Source organism: Bubalus kerabau, chromosome 2, assembly GCF_029407905.1.
Source record: "Bubalus kerabau isolate K-KA32 ecotype Philippines breed swamp buffalo chromosome 2, PCC_UOA_SB_1v2, whole genome shotgun sequence".
Lineage (NCBI taxonomy): Eukaryota > Metazoa > Chordata > Mammalia > Artiodactyla > Bovidae > Bubalus > Bubalus kerabau.
The window spans coordinates 126,432,602-126,451,158 of record NC_073625.1 but is presented as its reverse complement, the minus strand read 5'-3'; the positions used below and the strand labels follow the sequence as shown (position 1 = coordinate 126,451,158).

At 43.8% G+C, this 18,557-nt stretch overlaps 1 protein-coding gene across 4 annotated transcripts in view; it reads right to left on the bottom strand.

The window, feature by feature from the left end:
- MASP1 (MBL associated serine protease 1) overlaps window positions 1–18,557 on the bottom strand; it is a 51,260-nt gene that overhangs the window by 27,713 nt on the left and 4,990 nt on the right. For 3 of the 4 annotated variants that reach the window (XM_055568764.1, XM_055568763.1, XM_055568766.1), the window contains one exon: window positions 17,092–17,323. In XM_055568764.1, coding sequence (XP_055424739.1) covers window positions 17,092–17,250 — 159 coding nt within the window. In that variant the 5' untranslated portion in view covers window positions 17,251–17,323. Of the gene's footprint in view, window positions 1–2,594; window positions 2,772–17,091; window positions 17,324–18,557 lie in introns of those variants that run through there. The other variant, XM_055568765.1, reaches the window with a different exon arrangement.

Below are 18,557 nucleotides of genomic sequence, written 5' to 3'. Positions count from 1 at the left end.
AAGCCTTGAGCATCAGCGCTTCTAGACACGGCAGCCTCATTCCTCGTTTGTTAACCCCGAGGTCTCCAGGGTTCTATAGTACCTGTAGCATGAGACTTTCAAGTGAAACCAACCAGAGATCTTTTGGATCAAGGAGAGACCTAATGAAGGTCTATGATAAACAGCCTCCCTTCTTGTAACTTCCAGGCTTAAGGATACCTAAGTTTATGATGGCAGATAAACAATCCTCACCTGTAGTGCCTCACTATTTCAGAGGACAGGTAAGCATGCCCCAGCTGAGACCCATGGGAAAATCTGAGTCTGATAGACTTTTAGAAGCAGGAAAGAGAAGGCCCCAGGGCCCTGAAAATTCAGCCTGCAGCTCCAAATAGAGCCTGGAGGGAGGGACCTTTAAGAGCTGTTTCAATACCCTCCTTCTAGAGGAAACTGAGGTCCAGAGAAGGGCAGTGACTTGCTCAAAAGTAGAGAGATAACCACGAGCATTTCCTGATACCAGATTTGCTTTTGGAACAGTTCTGACCCTGGAGAAAGGAGCCCACCAATCCAGAGACTGCAAGGCAAATGACACAGGCGCTTTGCCAAACAACTTTTTGGCTCAAGGGCCTCTTGAAACTTTATCTGGCGTGCATGGACTGTCTCCCAGAGAGGATGTGGCTCAGTGACAGCTTTGGTCGTAACCTAAACAGAGGGGTCACTGGCCTTACTTAATATTTGCAGCCCTTGCTATGACTGTAAAATTCTACAAAACCCATTGACTTCTGAGTACAGATGGAGGATTGAGCCCTGGCTTCTGTTTGGACTGTCCCTGTACTAGGGTCATTATATTAACATGATGGGGGGAAATACCTTATCAAATGAAAACAAAAAATTCATAATAGTAGAAAACCATTTGGCTGGGGATCACAGACTCTTTTATTTTTCTACTTATTATGGGCAGCCATGTCCTTTCAGCCATGTCCTATTGTGATTTTCGGCACTAACATATGGATGCATGTCCTCAATTTGCTTTCTTTCATCTCAACAAATATTTATATACCAAGTTCTGTCCTCATTATAACATGAAGGATGACAAAAACTACTAATTTGTTGCATGTGTTTAATAAGCAAGCCCCCTGCCTCTGGGAATATAAAACTTAGTAGGAGAATAAGTACTCACATGTGTCTGTGTTAGGGAATTACCAGATTATAGTTATTGCAATGAAAGCTAGGAAGTTCCTCAGGTTATAAATGGGAAAATATTTCCAGCCTAGGGAATCAGAAAACAGGAAGAAGAGAATGGTCTCTGAGCTGGGACCAAAAGGTGAGTAGGACGTAGGCAGGTAGAAATTGTAGATGGAGGGCTGGAAAGGGGGCAGAAAAGAGGACATCTAGGTAGAGGGAATAGCAAAGTTCTGAGGGCATTTGGAGTCTCAGCTGCCCCTCCCTACCCACCACTACCTGATATAGGAAAGGGGTTCTTGAGGACAGGGAACAGGAAAGAGAGATCGAGGGAGGAGAAACCAGAGCCTGCTTTCTAGGAGCTGTCCACCTTAGTAGAAACAGCACAAACCTCCTAGGCAAAGCTAAGGCAGGGCAGCAGAAAACTTGGTGAACTTTCTGTAAGAGTACAGCTATGGCTTCTTTCCACGTGTCCATAAAATGATTCCATCAGAGACGATCAATGCATTGACATCCACCCAGTGACAAACTTGAAGCCAAGATGATTTCAGTGACTCAATCAAAGCCATTATCTAGTGAGTGGTGGCTTCAGGTTCACACTGCAGCTTTCTGATTCCCCAGTCAGTGATGTCTCCCGCTCCTTTAAATCACAAGGTGAACAAAAATGGCTGCCCACTACTATGTGATATCCCTTATATGTGGAATCTAAAATATAATATGAATCGACGAATATAACAAAAAAGAAACAGACTTACAGATACAGAGAGCTAACCAGTGGGTACCAGTAGGGAGAGGGGAGGGGAGGGACAAGATAGGAGTAGGGGATTAAGAGGAAGGAGCTATTATGTATAAATAAGTAAGCTACAAGCATACATTGTACAACACAGGGAATATAGCTAATGTTTAATGATAACTATAAGTGGAATTTAACTTTTAAAAATTGTGAATCACCATGTTGTACCCCTGTAACTTACATAATAATGTATAAAGAAGGTTGAATGCCAAAGAACTGATGCTTTTGAACCATGGTGTTGGAGAAGATTCTTGAGAGTCCCTTGGACTGGAAGAGATCAAACCAGTTAATCCTAAAGGAAATCAACCCTAAATATTCATTGGAAGGACTGATGCTGAAGCTGAAGCTCCAATACTTTGGCCACCTGATGGGAAGAGCCAACTCATTGGAAAAGACCCTGATGCTGGGAAAGCAAAGGAGAACAGGGTGACAGAGGATGAGGTGGTTGGAAGGCATCACCGATGCAATGGACATGAGTTGAGCAAGCTCTAGGAGATGGTGAAGGACAGAGAGGCCTGGCGTGCTGCAGTTTTTGGGGTTACAAAGAGCTGGGACACGAGTGAGTGACTGAACTACAACTGTATATCAACTCTACCTCATTTTTTTTTTTTTTTCAAAAAGGTTGTGATATAAGTCCACATACCTCAGAGATTTGCTTGTCAATGTTCCCAAGCTACATCCTTGAGCCCCTTTGACATCTTCTCTGAGCCCTTGAAGAGCTATTCAGGCTTAATTTAGGCAGATATTCAGAGTGTGCTGTTACCTTCAGAGGCCACATGGCTCCACCGACACCTTAATTTCAGACTTCTGGCCTCCAGAACTGTGACAGAAGAAGTCGCTATATGTTTATTTATTTATAATTAAATTAATAAACCACTAGGTTAATGGTAATTTATTATGACAGCCCTACGAATTGGAAATGCTCTGTAAATAGGTTTTTCTCATTTGTAAAATAGTGAAAATAATAGTATTTGTAAATCAGAGGACTTGGTGAACATATATGTAAACTATGTAGATAGTTATCTGAACTATAGTCAGCACTCAGTAAATCAGAGAGAAAAACAGGAGCACTAAGACTGAGCCAACTAAGGTGACATCTTTCTGGACTCCCGGATAAGTGGAGTGTGGGTAATTTCATACATTTGAAGAAGAATTAAGAGATTGGAACCATTCCTGGATGCCTTGTTTTCTGGTTCCACTCCTTCATTCCTAACCTCGCTGGAGCCAGCAACACAGACCTCTCTTTTTATGAGGCCCCCAGATCACAGGTTAATGGGGTGGGAAGGGAACCGAGGTAGCCCTCGCCACATGGCCTCCTCATCTGACAGGTGACACCTTAGGCCTCTTTGACTCTCTGTACTTTACAAGCTTCCTAATGGTCCTGGGAGGTGGGTGACACAGTGAAGATATTTTCCTAACTTTATATGAGAGGACCAGAGTAATTTAAAGGATCTCTGACAGCTTATATCCACAAGAGAATAATATTAAGTCTAGAGACCTCCCCCTTACTGTCCTGGGTTTCAAAGGATTTCTCTAGGTGTGTGAATTTAGGCCAGTGTTTCAGTGACAGCCCTGGACCCAGAACTCCTGATTCCAGGGACTGGGCCGGGGGCAACAGCCCAATGTTACTGCTTTACTCAGCTGCCCAAACTGCAGTTAAAAGATCATGAAAGTGAAAGTGAAAGTCACCCAGTCATGTCCGACTCTTTGTGACCCCATGAACTATACAGTTCATGGAATTCTCCAGGCTGGAATACTGGAGTGGATAACCTTTCCTTTCTCCAGGGGATCTTCCCAACCCAGGGATCAAACCCAGGTCTCCTGTACTACAGGCAGATTCTTTACCAGCTGAGCCACCAGGGAAGCCCAAAGACCATGAGAAGGAGCAAATTAAAAATACCAGATGCTAGACAAGAACCTGGGACTGAAAAAAAAAAAAAAAGGAGATGTGTGTATGTGTTTCATTTCAGAAGTTCTTGAAAGCCACGTAGGTGAAAATAGCACAGCTGGTGTGGTTAAAACTCAAGTTGGCCATATTCGAGAGGGGCTGTAGGTTGTTACTTCAGTCCTGACCAAGTCATTTGGCTATAAATTAATAATGATAATAATAACAAAAGCACTTAATAATTAAATAATTATTAAATAATTAAATATTTTATATTATTATAGTTTATATTTTATTATATTTATATATTTTTATATATTTTTATATATTATTATATTTTATATTAATAATAATTAGTAGTGTGTGCTTAGTCCTTTAGTTGTGTCCAACTCTTTGCAACTCTGTGGACTGTAGCCCAACAGGTTCTTCTGTCTATGGGATTATCCCAGCAAGAAGACTGGACTGGGTTACCATTTCCTCCTCCAGGGGATTTTCCTGACCCAGGCATCAAACCCACATCTCCTATGTCTCCTGCATGTCTAGGCAGATTCTTTACCTGCTGAGCTATTGGGGAAGCCCACTAGCAGTAATAGTAGTAGTTCAGTTCAGTTCAGTCGCTCAGTCGTGTCCGACTCTTTGCGACCCAATGAATCGCAGTATGCCAGGCCTCCCTGTCCATCACCATCTCCCGGAGTTCACTCAGACTCACATCCATCGAGTTGGTGATGCCTTCCAGCCATCTCATCCTCTGTCGTCCCCTTCTCCTCCTGCCCCCAATCCCTCCCAGCATCAGAGTCTTTTCCAATGAGTCAATTCTTCGCATGAGGTGGCCAAAGTACTGGAGTTTCAGCTTTAGCATCAGTCCTCCCAAAGAATACCCAGGGCTGATCTCCTTTAGAATGGACTGGTTGGATCTCAATAGAAATAATCCACCCCCACTTTCCATGTGGATTTCCAGTTGACAGGGTATTTTCAACCATCTTTAGGTAGTCTTATAGTGAATGTACTTCAGGTAGATTGTAGTTTCCGAACCAGACTGGTGATATGAATCTCCAAGTTCACATAGCCTGGGAATAGCAGACCTAAGACAAAACCTAAATGTCCTGACATGAGTCAGCCCTGGTTCAATAACTGGAATTACAAGACCATAGCAGATCAGAGATAGAAAGGATTTTAAGGCTATCTTTTTCCTCTATTAGATGAGGAAACTGAGCTCAAAGAAGTGAAATACATGGTTGAAAGTCACATGGCCACATAATGGTGAAGCCACTGTCAAGGCCCAGCTCTATTGAGAGTCCCAGTAAAGTGTTCTTATATATTTGTTAGTTCAGGTAAGAACCTCTTAATGGAGCTGGGGGAACCCCCTAACCCTAGCAAGGTATGTATTGTGCACATACAAATACTGGACATCAATACTGGACGCCACTAACAGTGTGAGGGCCTAGACCCGCTAGCAGGTGCTTAGAATCCAGGAATCCCACTGCTACCAGGAAGGATTGCCCATTTGCCAGGAGGGCCCTGGGCAGAAAAGGAGATGGTCTCCAGGCAGCAGAGCATGGGGAGAAGAAAGAGCTGGCTGGGGAGGGGTAACCTCCAGCGTGGGAAGCAGGCATCCCGCAGGTGGGAAACTGGCGGTGCCCGGCATCTCAATGTGGCAGGGCTGGGGGTGTGGGCTGAAGCGTCTGGGAGTCATGGCTGGGAAGGGGGGCCAGGAAGGACTTTACTCTCATTGGCCTGTGAATGGTTTAGACTCTCCACACACCCCTTCTGTGACTTCAGAGACAGGCCTATTCACATGCAAATCTCCTTTGGGACTGGGAGGCTGAGCCCCAAGTGGTTCAGGGGCAGGAAAATAGCCTGGGGACAGGCAAAAACAAAGCCTTGTTGTGTTCTTCTGTGGCAGAGGCAGCCTGGCTCCAAGTCAGTCGCAGTCAGCACTGGGGTGAAAGCAGTGATTAAGTAAGTGCCTAGCAGAGAGAAGGGACCTGCCGCGGGTCAGCGTCGCCAGGCACTTTCCAGGAATGTGTGAGCTGGTGTGTCCCTCATTAGAGGGACATCGCCCAGGACTCTGCCCTGCACCGGCCTGAAAGCACATCCTCAAATCTTCGCAGGGAAAATTTTAAGGTCCCTGGAATAGGGACCTAAAGACCTGGGTTCTGGCCACCACCCTACCACTCATATGTGTTATTTCAACCTCTCCCCAGCACGTGCCCTGGAGCTGGCTCGTATCAACCTATAGGGACTAGCTGTCACTTCTCAGGGATTTTTGCTATGCTTTTGTTAGACACAGCCATTATGAAAGATTTAGTTTTATAAACTTACAGTTAAATAAATTATATTAAAAAGAAATAAATTATGTAAAAACTCATCAGTTCAGTTCAGTTCAGTTACTCAGTCGTGTCTGACTCTTTGTGACCCAATGAATTGCAGCATGCCAGGCCTCCCTGTCCATCACCAACTCCCGGAGTTCACTCAGACTCAAACTCATCACCTCCTAACAATTCTAAAATTTTACCATTATCTCTGCAGTTGAGTTTACTAACTTCTAGAATATTGGAGTGGTGAAGAGCGGGCTCCTGTCTGCCCTCCCAGTCCACCCCCGAGTCCAGACCCTGTTGCTGATTATGATAAGTACACTGCTGGCTTCCGGCTCAGTTTTCACAAACATACTACTAGGTGGAACTTCCTTCTATCCTCTAAGAGTCAGGAGGTCAAATGACACATGGGCAGAAAAGCAGCTAGTAAAGTCTGCCGTTGCCTGTGCGCGTTCAGCAGGGCCCTTATTTCCCAGGCCCCGAGGTGATCCAGCTCCCAGCTGTACCTCTGTCTTCATCTTCTTTCCCTCTCCCTTGTGCTCCAGCCGCACAACCTTCCTTGAAAGTGAAAGTCGCTCAGTTGTGTCCAACTCTTTGCAACCCCATGGACTATGTAGTCCATGGAATTCTCCAGGCCAGAATACTGGAGTGGGTAGCCTTTCCCTTCTCCGGGAGATCTTCCCAACCCAGGGATCGAACCCAGGTCTCCCACATTGCAGGTGGATTTTTTACCAGCTGAGCCACAAGGGAAGCCCAAGAACACTGGAGTGGGGAGCCTATCCCTTCTCCAGTGGATCTTCCCGACCCAGGAATCGAACTGGGGTCTCCTGCATTGCAGGCGGATTCTTTACCAACTGAGACATCAGGGAAGCCAGCCTTCCTTGCTATTCTTCAAATACACCAGGCATTTTCCCTCTAAAGCCTTGGCTGTTCTCTGGTTGAGAGCTTTTCCCTGAAAGCCACATGGCTGACTTCCTCAGTTTCTTTGTCTTTGCTCAAATATCACCCTTTCATCTAGGACTGCCTTGACCAACACATTTCAATCGTAACATCCACCTTTCTTTACCCTGCTCTATTTCATTTCTTTGCCTATTACCTTACTGGTGGTGGTGGTTTAATTGCTAATTAAAGTCCAACTCTTTGCGACCCCATGGACTATAGCCCGCCAGGCTCCTCTGTCCATGGAATTTCCCAGGCAAGAATATTAGAGAGGGTTGCCATTTCCTTTTCCATATCTTACTACTCACTATATAATTAGCTTTGGATTTTGTTTAGTGTTTATTGTCTGTTCCCCCCAGTGTAATGTAAGCAGTGCCAATAAACATTTCTGTCTTAATTACCGCTGTACTCCAAGTGCTAGTAAATGGTAGGCATTCAATGAAGATTTATTGAATAAATGAATACTTGCCTTTTTCTTGTATGAGCACCCCAAAGTAAATTCACGCTCTGCTTTTTACTAAGGTGTGTCTGAGAGCAGCCTGTGTACACTTACACCCACAGATTTGCACACCAGGGCACTCCAGAGCATTCCACCTCACTCTTGCCCACATTTTCTGCCTCAGAGCTGGGACCGTCCTCCTGTTTTTCATCACTCCCAAGGCTGTGCTGCTTGCATCTCCTGCATAAAATAAGACTTTGTCACACTGTTTCTGAAGCTCATTTTCACTTCCTGATTCTTCTGAATCAATTAGAATGGATTTGGGAAACGGGCATCTCTGGAGTGGAGGAATTCCACCAGGGAATACCATTGAAATTCATGAGAAACATTTGCTTATTCTTCTTTTCCTTCAGGGGCAAGGCCTCCTGTCTACTCCCAGAGAATGAGCAGAGCTGCGTCAGTAGTTGAAGGTCAAGGGCATGTTCAGAGTAAACACAGAGCACTGCACAGAAATTAGGAGCTGGGGGTCAGAGGAGTCAGTCTTGGAGCAGGGTCATGGGAGGGACTTATCTCTCAATTATACAGCAGGGTGCAGACTGACCCAGCGAGGCTTGGGAAAGGAGAATCAGGCCTGGAAGGACTGGGAGAGGCCAGCCAGTCCAATTTCCTCATTGAGCAGATGGAGAAACTGAGGCTGAGAACAGACAGGTGACTTGCCAATGTCTCGGCAGGAGTCAGTGGCTCACCTCTAAACCAGAGCCCTTTCCTTTATGCTCACCACCAGGAGACCCATGCTTTTTCCTGCTCTGCCCCCCAGGATTGTGTTCACTACAAGAAACAAACACAGACACAGGCCCTGAGCTCATGAGGCTGACAGTCCATGAGATGACCTTGAGTTTACTGTTAGAACTTGTGTACCACAAACAGATAAATCAAACACTTTCCATCCTTCATAGCACAGAGTCCATTTCCTCTTATTTTTATAAAATATTTTTTCCTCACAAAGTCAGGATAAGAGAAAAAGTTCTTTAACAAAACCTAGACAACATAGGGACCCTCAAGGTCCCACAGTTTTACAAAATTTTACTAAATTTCTCTTGTAACCCAGGAAGCATATAAAAATCCTGATACTCCATTCAGGATAAAACCTGTTCTGAGAAAGGCCAAACAGAGAGACCCAATCTTAACTTGGGAGTAAGAAGACCAGGGATTGAGACCTGGCTTTGCTATAAAGTCCTAGACGAATGCACTTAAGCTCTTGATGCTCAGCATCCTTTCCTGTAAATTAAGTGTAATAATTTTGACTCTCTGTAGTCCATGAGCATCAAAGAAAGTAATAGATTAGAAAGTTCTGTGAAATGAAAATATCTCCTGCCATATCAATAAACAGGAAATATCATAGCCATTGTTGATTTCTGGCCTCCAAATGTGAATGAAGGCTCCCAAAACTGGCATCCAACAGATGCTGTCAACCCTCTACCGTGATTGCTAAGGAGTTGGGGGAATGCAAGAAGCGGCCATCTGCCACTCCTTAAGGTGAACAAGAAAACAGGGTTTGCACCCCCCACCCCTCCCCCCAGAGCAGAGGTGCATATGAAAGGAATGAATTCACTGAGCCCAGAAGCTTGTATCTTCCCATACATAGAACACTAAATTCCTTAACTTGAAATCTGATCTTTGATGTTCAGATTGCCTGCTCCGTTTGTTGCAAACCAGTATATAGTTGGACTCCTCCTCTGGCCTCCTTGGAACAGTTTTCTCAGAGCTACTGAGATGCTGCCTCCCGAGCTTGGAGTCCTAAACATTCCCACCAAAGAAAATAGCTCCCTGTTTTCAGGTTGTAATTATATTTTTTAGTTGACATTGCCATAAACTTGTGTTACTACAAGGTGAACACACAGAAGAAATAAACAGCCTCTTGCATTTGATCAGTCTGTTCAAAGTACTTTCCCATAAACTGAGAAACTCAATGACTTGAGCAAGGTCATAGGCAACCAGTTAGTGTTAGAGGAGATGAGGAAACTGACACTCACTGAGCATCCAATAGTATCAGCTGGCACTTCAGTACTCACACCCTTGCCATCATCACCACTGAAACAATATTTACTGAGCTCATTACATAGGCATCGGACACATGCAAATACAGCATCTACCTCACTTGGCGTTCACAATAATAAGCCCAGGAGACAGGCATTATTGTTATCCCTATTTTACCATAAGTAGTGGAGATAGGAAATGGCAACCAACTTCAGTGTTCTTGCCTGGAGAATCCCAGGGACAGGGGAGCCTGGTGGCCTGCCGTCTCTGGGGTCACACAGAGTCGGACATGACTGAAGCAACTTAGCAGCAGCAGCAGCAGCAGTGGAGATGGGACCTGACTCTAGGTCTGACTGGCTCTAGGCCCTGATCTCCAAACCACTGAACATGTTTGCCTTTTCACAGTATTGATTCCACTCAGAGCCATCATTTCACTTAAATCCTCATATAACCTTTGAGGAAGGTACTGTATTATTAAGTCTTTTTTTTTTTTTTTTTTTGGTATAATCAAGAAACCAATGCTTAGGGAGATCAAGGTATTTAGAGAATTGTTAAATAGAAATTGTTAAATTCCTATTTATCCTTCAAGACTTATCTCAAACATCAACCATTTCCAAAGCCTTTTTTGAACCTCCAGAAATGACCACTTTACAGCATATATACTGCCTCATACTCTTGTGTTCCTCTTTCTGGCTTTAGCTTATTAATTTTATATTTGTCTCATGAAATACTATGAAACTGTGAGTTCCTGTAGGGCAGGTACTGTTTTACTCATCTTCATGGGCCCCGTCTTTGGTGCAGTGTCCAACTTACAGTAGGATTTCAATAGAATTCTTGGACTTCATTCTATAGACAGTGGGGAACTGTTGAAAGGTTTTGAGGGTGGCAAAATCAAAGCAGTGTTTAAGAACATTTCTCTGGACACATGTAGCAGAGGATTCGATGGAGAGAGACTGACCACTGGTAGACATTTAGGAGGCTATTATAATAAACTAGGTGAGAAGAACAAAAATTGGAACTAAGGGGCTAAAGTGAAGAGAATGGGGAAAAAATGTTGAATATATCAAGAATATAGGATTAAGAGGAGAAAAATGGTGTTACATCATAAGAGCATTTAACAGTTGCCAGTTGAGTTGTATGCATTCAACAAGAGAAGGAAAAAGAGAGAAAGAGAATAAAAGCCAAATGTAGGTTTTTATTATCTCCTTTTCCAATGAACAGATGCCATGAAGTGAACTCGAAAATAGGATGTGTGAATCTGCTGTTCCCTTGGTGGTTCTGATTTCTGAGTACCTTTTGTAGTAAGTATAGCTCCAGGGCTCCTTTCTCAGCACAAATCAGTTACTTCACCTGATGCTCAATTAAAGGAACCATAATTGGTTGCATTTCTGAAGAAAAAAAAAAAGTCTCTTCTGGACATTCTAAAAGACAGTGCCCTCCTGTATTTAAGAGATTAAGTTTGATTATAGACAACACTTGCCTTCAGTTCCGTTCAGTCGCTCAGTTGTGTCCGACTCTTTGCGACCCCATGAACTGCAGCATTCCAGGCCTCCCTGTCCATCACCAACTCCCGGAGCCTACCCAAACTCATGTCCCTTGAGTCGGTGATGCCATCCAACCATCTCATCCTCTGTCGTCCCCTTCTCCTCCTGCCCTCAATCTTTCCCAGAGTCAGGGTCTTTTCCAATGAGTCAGCTCTTCACATCAGGTGGCCAAAGTATTGGAGTTTCAGCTTCAGCATCAGTCCTTCCAATGAATATTCAGGACTGATTTCCTTTAGGATGGACTGGTTGGATCTTCTTGCAGTCCAAGGGACTCTCAAGAGTCTTCTCCAACACCACAGTTCAAAAGCATCAATTCTTTGCCACTCAGCTTTCTTTATAGAAAGAAACTCTCACATCCATACAACACTTGCATTACATTATACTTAAAAGCCTAAGCATCCATATGATGGGGGATTTCACTGTGACTTAATATTTTTAAAGGAAAAAAAGACTGAATGTTTTGAGATATAAATTCTGGTCCTAGTGTGACCTTGGCCCAAGAATTGCCCTTCGCTGTGCTTCAGCGTGATGATCATGAAGTTGAACCATGATTCCTGGGGTCTTTGACGCATAGACTATCAGGGCTAGATGAGCCTTAGAGACTATCTGGCTCACTCCCTGTATGTGAGAGAGGAATCCCTTGCCTAGGGTCTCTTAGTTATAGAGAATGGCCACAAGAATCCAGGCCTCCTGCTCCCTGGCCCATGTCTGCGCTCTGCCCCTCGCCTGCAGCATTAACCAGATGTGACTCCTACGCCTGTCTGTACACTGCAGGAGTCCATACACTGCAGCCACATTCCAAGGAGGCAAGTACTATCATGTAGATGCTCATGAGCCTTGAAGACCAAGGACTGCGGGAGATTAGGCTGGAGAGGAATTTTCATAAAGTGAGAGTATCTGGACCACAGCCTTGGGGTCCTGCTCTTCTTCAAGCTGCTGATGTGCAGTGTCAGCAATTCCATCATCATGACCCTGATGGGCCAGGATGGGAAGGGCAGTCTGTGGAACTCTGGCTGGGCAGAAAGGATTCCTGTGAACTGGAGGGTCCTTTAATCCCACTCCCAGGCCTGCCAGGGGAATTCAGTCACAGAGTGAAAAATCCCCAGGACAGGAGTATTATCTCATCAGAAGGAAATGTGTGATATTCAAAGTTCCGTGGAAGAAGAACAGCACTAGAATGATATATTTACAAGTTCTCTTTAAATGATGTGTCACTAAGGCAACTCCAGCAGACTGTGGTCTCTTACTGGAGTGCTTATGGCCAAGGAACTTGGAGAAGTGGCTGTTGTACCATATTATTACTATTTTCTGGCATTATCCTACCTAGGATAATGAGGATTTAGTGAGGTCATCTGGAAAGCCCTGGAAAGGAGAATTAAGATTAAAATTCTGGAATTTTAGGGACCTTAGGGATCATCTCATCTTACTCCTCATGGAACAAAAGAAAGAACAGAAGTTTGTAAAGCCTTATTGACTTATCTGAGGGTGATATAACCAGCATGCTCACGCTTCATTCAGATGAGAAGGGAAGAGCCTCTTTCTCATTCATAGCCAGAAAAGCCACATATCCTGGGGGCAGAGGGTTAGGGAGAGAATGCAATTTGAAAAATTCAATTGGGTTCAACTATATGTGGAAGACTTCTGGGTTTGAAAGCTTCTGAGTTCTCAGATGGAACTACTAGTCTTGTACCTGAATTGAGAACTTAGGGAGTATTTAAGCTGTAATTGGGGCTTCCCAGCTGGGCTTCCCTGATAATTCAGTTGGTAAAGAATCCACCTGCAATGCAGGAGACCCTGATTCAGTTTCTGAGTCAGGAAGATCCACTGGAGAAGGGATGAGCTACCCACTCCAGTATTCTTGGATTTCCCTTGTGGCTTAACTGGTAAAGAATCTACCCACAATTTGGGAGACCTGGGTCTGATCCCTGGGTTGGGAAGATCCCCTGGAGAAGGGGAAGGCTACCCACTCCAGTATTCTGGCCTGGAGAATTCCATGGACTGTATAGTCGATGAGGTCTCAAAGAGTCAGATGCAACTGAGCGACCTTCACTTTGACTTTCAGGTAGTGTGAGTTGTAGAGAACCTGCCTGCTAGTGCAGGAGATGAAGAGACGGGGGTTCAATCCCTGAGTTGGGAAGATCCCCTAGAGGAGGGCAGGACAACCCACTCCAGTATTCTTGCCTGGGAAATCCCATGGACAGAAGAGCCTGGAGGGCTACAATCTATAGAGTTGCAAAGAGTCTGATACAACCGAAGCAATCTAGCATGTGCCCATGCATGCATACAAACTGTAATTCCTACAAGCTGTGACCTTCAAGGGGACCAAGAAGACTAAGTGAGCAGAGTGAGCTTCTGAGCCACCTTCAGCTCCAACAGCCCCACTTCTGTTTCCTGAATCAGGACTACTAGAAGATTTCTAAGGAGAAAAACGTCGACGGGGCAGAAAGTATTTGAAAAACAGTAACAACAACGTGGGTCTAGGTGGGTCTCCAGGGGCCCTCTGCAGTCTGACATTCCATAAGTTCTTGAGTCTAGGAGGGGAACTCTGCCAGGGGCGTGTGAGCAAGGGCACTGGGCCTGTCTCCACGTGAGCATCAGTTGACAGCCTATCGGGGTGCAGTAGGAAGGCCTACTCAGGCCCCATGGCTGCTAAAACCTCTGAAGAGGGGTCAGTGATGATGCTAGACAGCATTCTGGAAGGAAGAGAGCTGTGTAAGCCCGAGGAAAGAAATACCTCTCTGTCTAACATGTTAATCCCTTCTAAAGGAATTGGGAAAACTGTCGGGCACTTCAGATAGGTGGCTCAAACTCTGTGTTGTCTCACCCAGACTGATTCTTTGCTATGCTCAGAGGTCTAATTTTGGAGCAGAGAGTGCTAAATTATTGTCTTGTCCACTCCAGATCATTCGGGAGTTTGTGGCAGATCTGGGACCAGAACAGGAAGTTCCCAAACTCCAGGCAAGGACCCAAAGCATGCTGCCCTTCCAGAGGGCCTAGTCCCATCTCCTTGAATTTTAAGGAAGGTGTCATATCACCCTGGATAGAAATCATCAATTAGTCTCCAAAATATTCTCCAGCAAGAAAAGCCAAGCTTTGGGCATCTATGTATTCCAGTGTCCCTAATTCAGGGTCAGAAGAGGTCTTCATATTCTGTTGTGGCCCTTGAAAACTACAGTGTGTGTGTGTGTTTCCATTACAAAATAGCCAATGTCAACCCCTTAATCTATCTTGTCAGGAGAATCCACTTATTTGGGAGCAAAGGAATGGGCTGCGTCCTCTGTTGTGTGTTTATCACCTTGGTAATGGAGTCCTGTGCTGTGCTGTGCTTAGTCACTCAGTTGTGTTCTACTCTTTGCAGCCCCACGGACTATAGGCCACCAGGCTCCTCTGTCCATGAGGATTCTCCAGGTAAGAATACTGGAGTGTGTTGCCATGCCCTCCTCCAGGGGTTTTTGCCAATCCAGAGATCGAACCCAGGCCTCCTGTACTGAAGGCAGATTCTTTACCAGCTGAGCCACCAGGGAAGCCCCAAAGGTGTCCTAACAAGGTCAGACTTGACCTCTGTCTCAATAATAGGAAAACTTGTTAGAAAAAAAAACAATTGCAAATGAATTGAGAGTGAATTCTTGCAGTGGAGGGATGGGAAATAATGAAAAAAAAAAAGTCATTGTCACAGCTAAAGAAAAAAAAAATTGCAATTTTCTGTGGTCTTGAAGCCTCAATTACTAATAAAGGCAAATGTTTCCACTGGCAAAATTTCTAGATGTTTGACATGTTTGAAAGTAGATAAAAAGCAGTTAGGAAGTTCACATCTAGCCTTGTCTAAATCCATGGAATTTACTCTTGTATTAAGCAATGTTTGGTCATTTTTCTTCTGCTAAGTTCACTCTCCAACCTAAATATTTGAGAATACAATGGTGGTACAGCCAGCATTAGCTAGGGGAATGGGCTGGGGGATTCTGCTAACCAAATGCCCCTTACCCATAATACATCTGGGATCCTGGAGTTTGGTTCTTCCAGAGGCTAGATTATATCTTAGAAGACATAACTAGCCTGTTTGTTAGAAATTTCAATTTACGATGATGAACACTTAGGGCCTTGGTGAATACTCCCTGTTTGCTCCTTGTGACTCTGAGAAGTTGGCTCCATTTGTAATGAATTTATAGAAACTGTATTTGATCTAGATTACCAGGCCACATCATCTCTGAGAGCAGATAGTTTCAACATTTCTCATTCTTTCTTTGTCAATCTTTTATCATCATTACTCTTTTCCACCTTGTGCAATGGCTCTTTTTCTAGGGTCATCTCTTTTGGTAACGGACTAGATTTCTAGGTCCTTAAATTCTCACAGTTCCTAGCACAGGACATTCAAAGATGGGCAGCAGCACAGAGAGAGCAATGGTTCTCACATGTGGAGTTTTTGCTCCTCTGGGGCTATTGATAACTGCTGGAGGCATTTTTGGTTGTCACAACTGGAATGTGAGTGCTATTGACATCTAGTAAGTGAAGCCAGGGATGCTGCTAAACATCCTATAATTTGCAGAATAGCTTTCTTCGGCAAATACTTATCTGGCTCAAAATGTCAATAGTGCTAAAATTGAAAAACTGTGCCATGGAGGACCAATTTTAGAAAGTTTTTAGTCACAGAAAATTTGCTTTAAATGGGATACTTGATGCATATCCAACATATGTAATCAGCAACACTGACCATTCAAAATGAGTTAATCAGGGTAGGAGTTCACAGCCCCAATTACTAGGCTTTCCCGGCCCCTACCCCAGTGCTCTTGTCAGCCTCTGCAGTATCCTAGGGCTCAGTGGAGTGCAGCTTGTGAGCAGTTTGGAGGAGCCAAAAGAATGAAAGTCATAAGACATGGATTTGGAATCTTGATCCATCATTTACTAGCTGTACAATCTTGGGTGAGTTGCTTCACCTTCTTGGGGTTGTGTCTTTGCCTGTAAATGGGATAGTAAACCTATCTCATAGGATTGTTTTAAAGGTTGAATGAGATTATAAGTGTAAGCACCTTGCCAACTCACTTCTTTGCTGATGATCAAACATTCTGGTTAATACCAGGTTAATTCTTACTGAATTACAGCTGTAGAAAAATGAAACTATACTAACCAAAAATATAGGAAATTTATGCTAGAGTGGTTTAATAAGAGCTTCTTCCAAGAAGCCAGAGAGAAGTTATAAGTAGGTTCTTAGGTCTTCACCTCTTTTTGAACCAGATACAACTGTAATATGTGTCATTTCTCAGAAGTACTTTGACCTTTCTTAGCTCCACTTTTAAAAGAAAACAGCTTCATATCTATGGCATTGCTTGTGGATTCTTTCTAAATTCTGAGAAATTGTTGTTTGATGCTGTAATCATTTCCTGCTCCTCTTTCCTTTGTTTTTTACATCCATCGTCACTTCCATTTTTTGTGATGACCCCTTACTGTTGCCCATACTCTTTGTTAATAAAATCCAAACTTTTTAGCATTACATTCAAAGCCCTTCAGGACCTCATTCCAATCCAACCTTCCAGCCTCACCTCTTATTTCCCCTGTGGCATACTCTACACTTTTATTACCTTGATCATTACCTAGGGAACTGGACAATGCTTTCTAATGCCTCAGCTTTGGATATAATGATAGCTTACTCTGGAGTCTCTTTTGCTTGTTGAACTAAAGGTGACATTGGAGCAGAGGTTAGCAGAAATGTTCGACTTTGAGAACAGAAAGGCAAAGGGAAGGCTGTATTTGAGTAACACGTTGCCAACTTCATCTTCCCTTAAGATCTTTTCTAGGTCTTCCTACTCAACCTGCTCCTAGTGTACCACCTGCAATCTTCATTTATCATGTTATGATACTGTATGTCTCCCTCACTGGACTGCCAGCCTGCGGGGCAAACGCACGATCTAATTCATCTAGGTTCCTCTAACTTCCAGCAGATTCTCCAGTAGAGAACCAGCCAGGGCAAGGGAACATCAGGATCTCACCTTCACATAGTCGTATTCACAAAGGTAGGAGGATTCCAAGTTGAAGTGCATGAAGTAAAGCTTGATTCGAAATCCTTCTGGGACAGTGATATTCCAAGTCACCTCTGAATCACTTGGATAGGCGTCCGGATAGCCAGGAGACTGGATCTGGCCAAACATGTTGTTAAGCTCCACAATGTGGGCCGAGGCCTTCAGCAAGGAGAAGCACAGCGCATGGGAGAGAAGGAGCCACCTGAAAGACATGAATGGATTCACTCACACTCGGGTAACAGTCCTTGTCATTTAACTAAATCAGCAGCCAGGAGACCAAGTTCCCAGCACATCACTGACCTGCTGTAATGATTTTTCCCTTATGGGCCTTGCTTATCCACTGTATAATACTGGAGAATAGTAACTTGATTTCTAAGGTTACTCCCAGTTGTGCTCTTTTAAAGATTCAATAATAGTTTTAAACTTTCCCAGAAAAGATCATATTTGGGACTCTGAGACATATTGTTTTTTGGTTTAAAGTATAAATGTCATAGTTAGGTAAAAGCTGATATAATTTCTTCAGCTCAGCTTAATTTAAGAATCATAAACTCTTGATTCAGTTTCCTAAAAAGTAATAGTAACATGGAAATATTGAGATAAGGCTTGTACTCAATGATGGGATCTGCAGTACCTTAAACAGATTTAACAAAATTAATCAATAAATAGAAAATTTTGAATTAAGAAGAAATTACCAAAACAAGTTGTTTTCCCCCTCCTTTGATAAGTGTTCTTATAAAAGGATAAAAAACTTACAATCTATTTCCAGTTGTAGGAATCCAAGATAATAGACTGTTAAGAGTTGCATAAGGGGCATGGGAAATTCAACTAAAACTTACAGAACACACCCAAGTGGCTGATTCAATAATGAGGCAGAATGTCCAAGACTTGCCAAAAACCTAATGGTCAATGTACAGTACAACCAAGGCATCCAATAGATTGTTCCCCTGCAAGACTCGAGGACCTTGAACTCAAACCTGGCTTGTCAATTTCTCCCCTAAAACTTATTTATTCTGATTCCTATGTTTTGGAAACCCTCTGTTTCTCCTCAGTCAATTAATTTAAACGTTCTTATCCGGACTATTGCTACTGAATCCTAACTGATTTCCTTGGCCCCCATTTCATACCATTTAGCAATCTTCTGCCAAATTTGATTTTCTAAAACACAGACGTGTCCATGTGGCTTCACTGTGCCTGCAGGGCAAAGCATCTGCTACTGGGCTGGCTGATGAGCCCTTTTTGATCTAGCGCTGATTTGCCTGTCCAGCTTCATCTCATACCAGCCTGAGGCAGATCATTCTGGAAGCACGCCACACCCATCTGGGCCTCAACGCCATCACACATGCCCCACTCATTCCTCCCCTGGTCATCTCATTTATCCTCCACCATCCAGCTCAAAGCTTCCCAGGATACCATGGAATATCCTTCACTCCAGATTG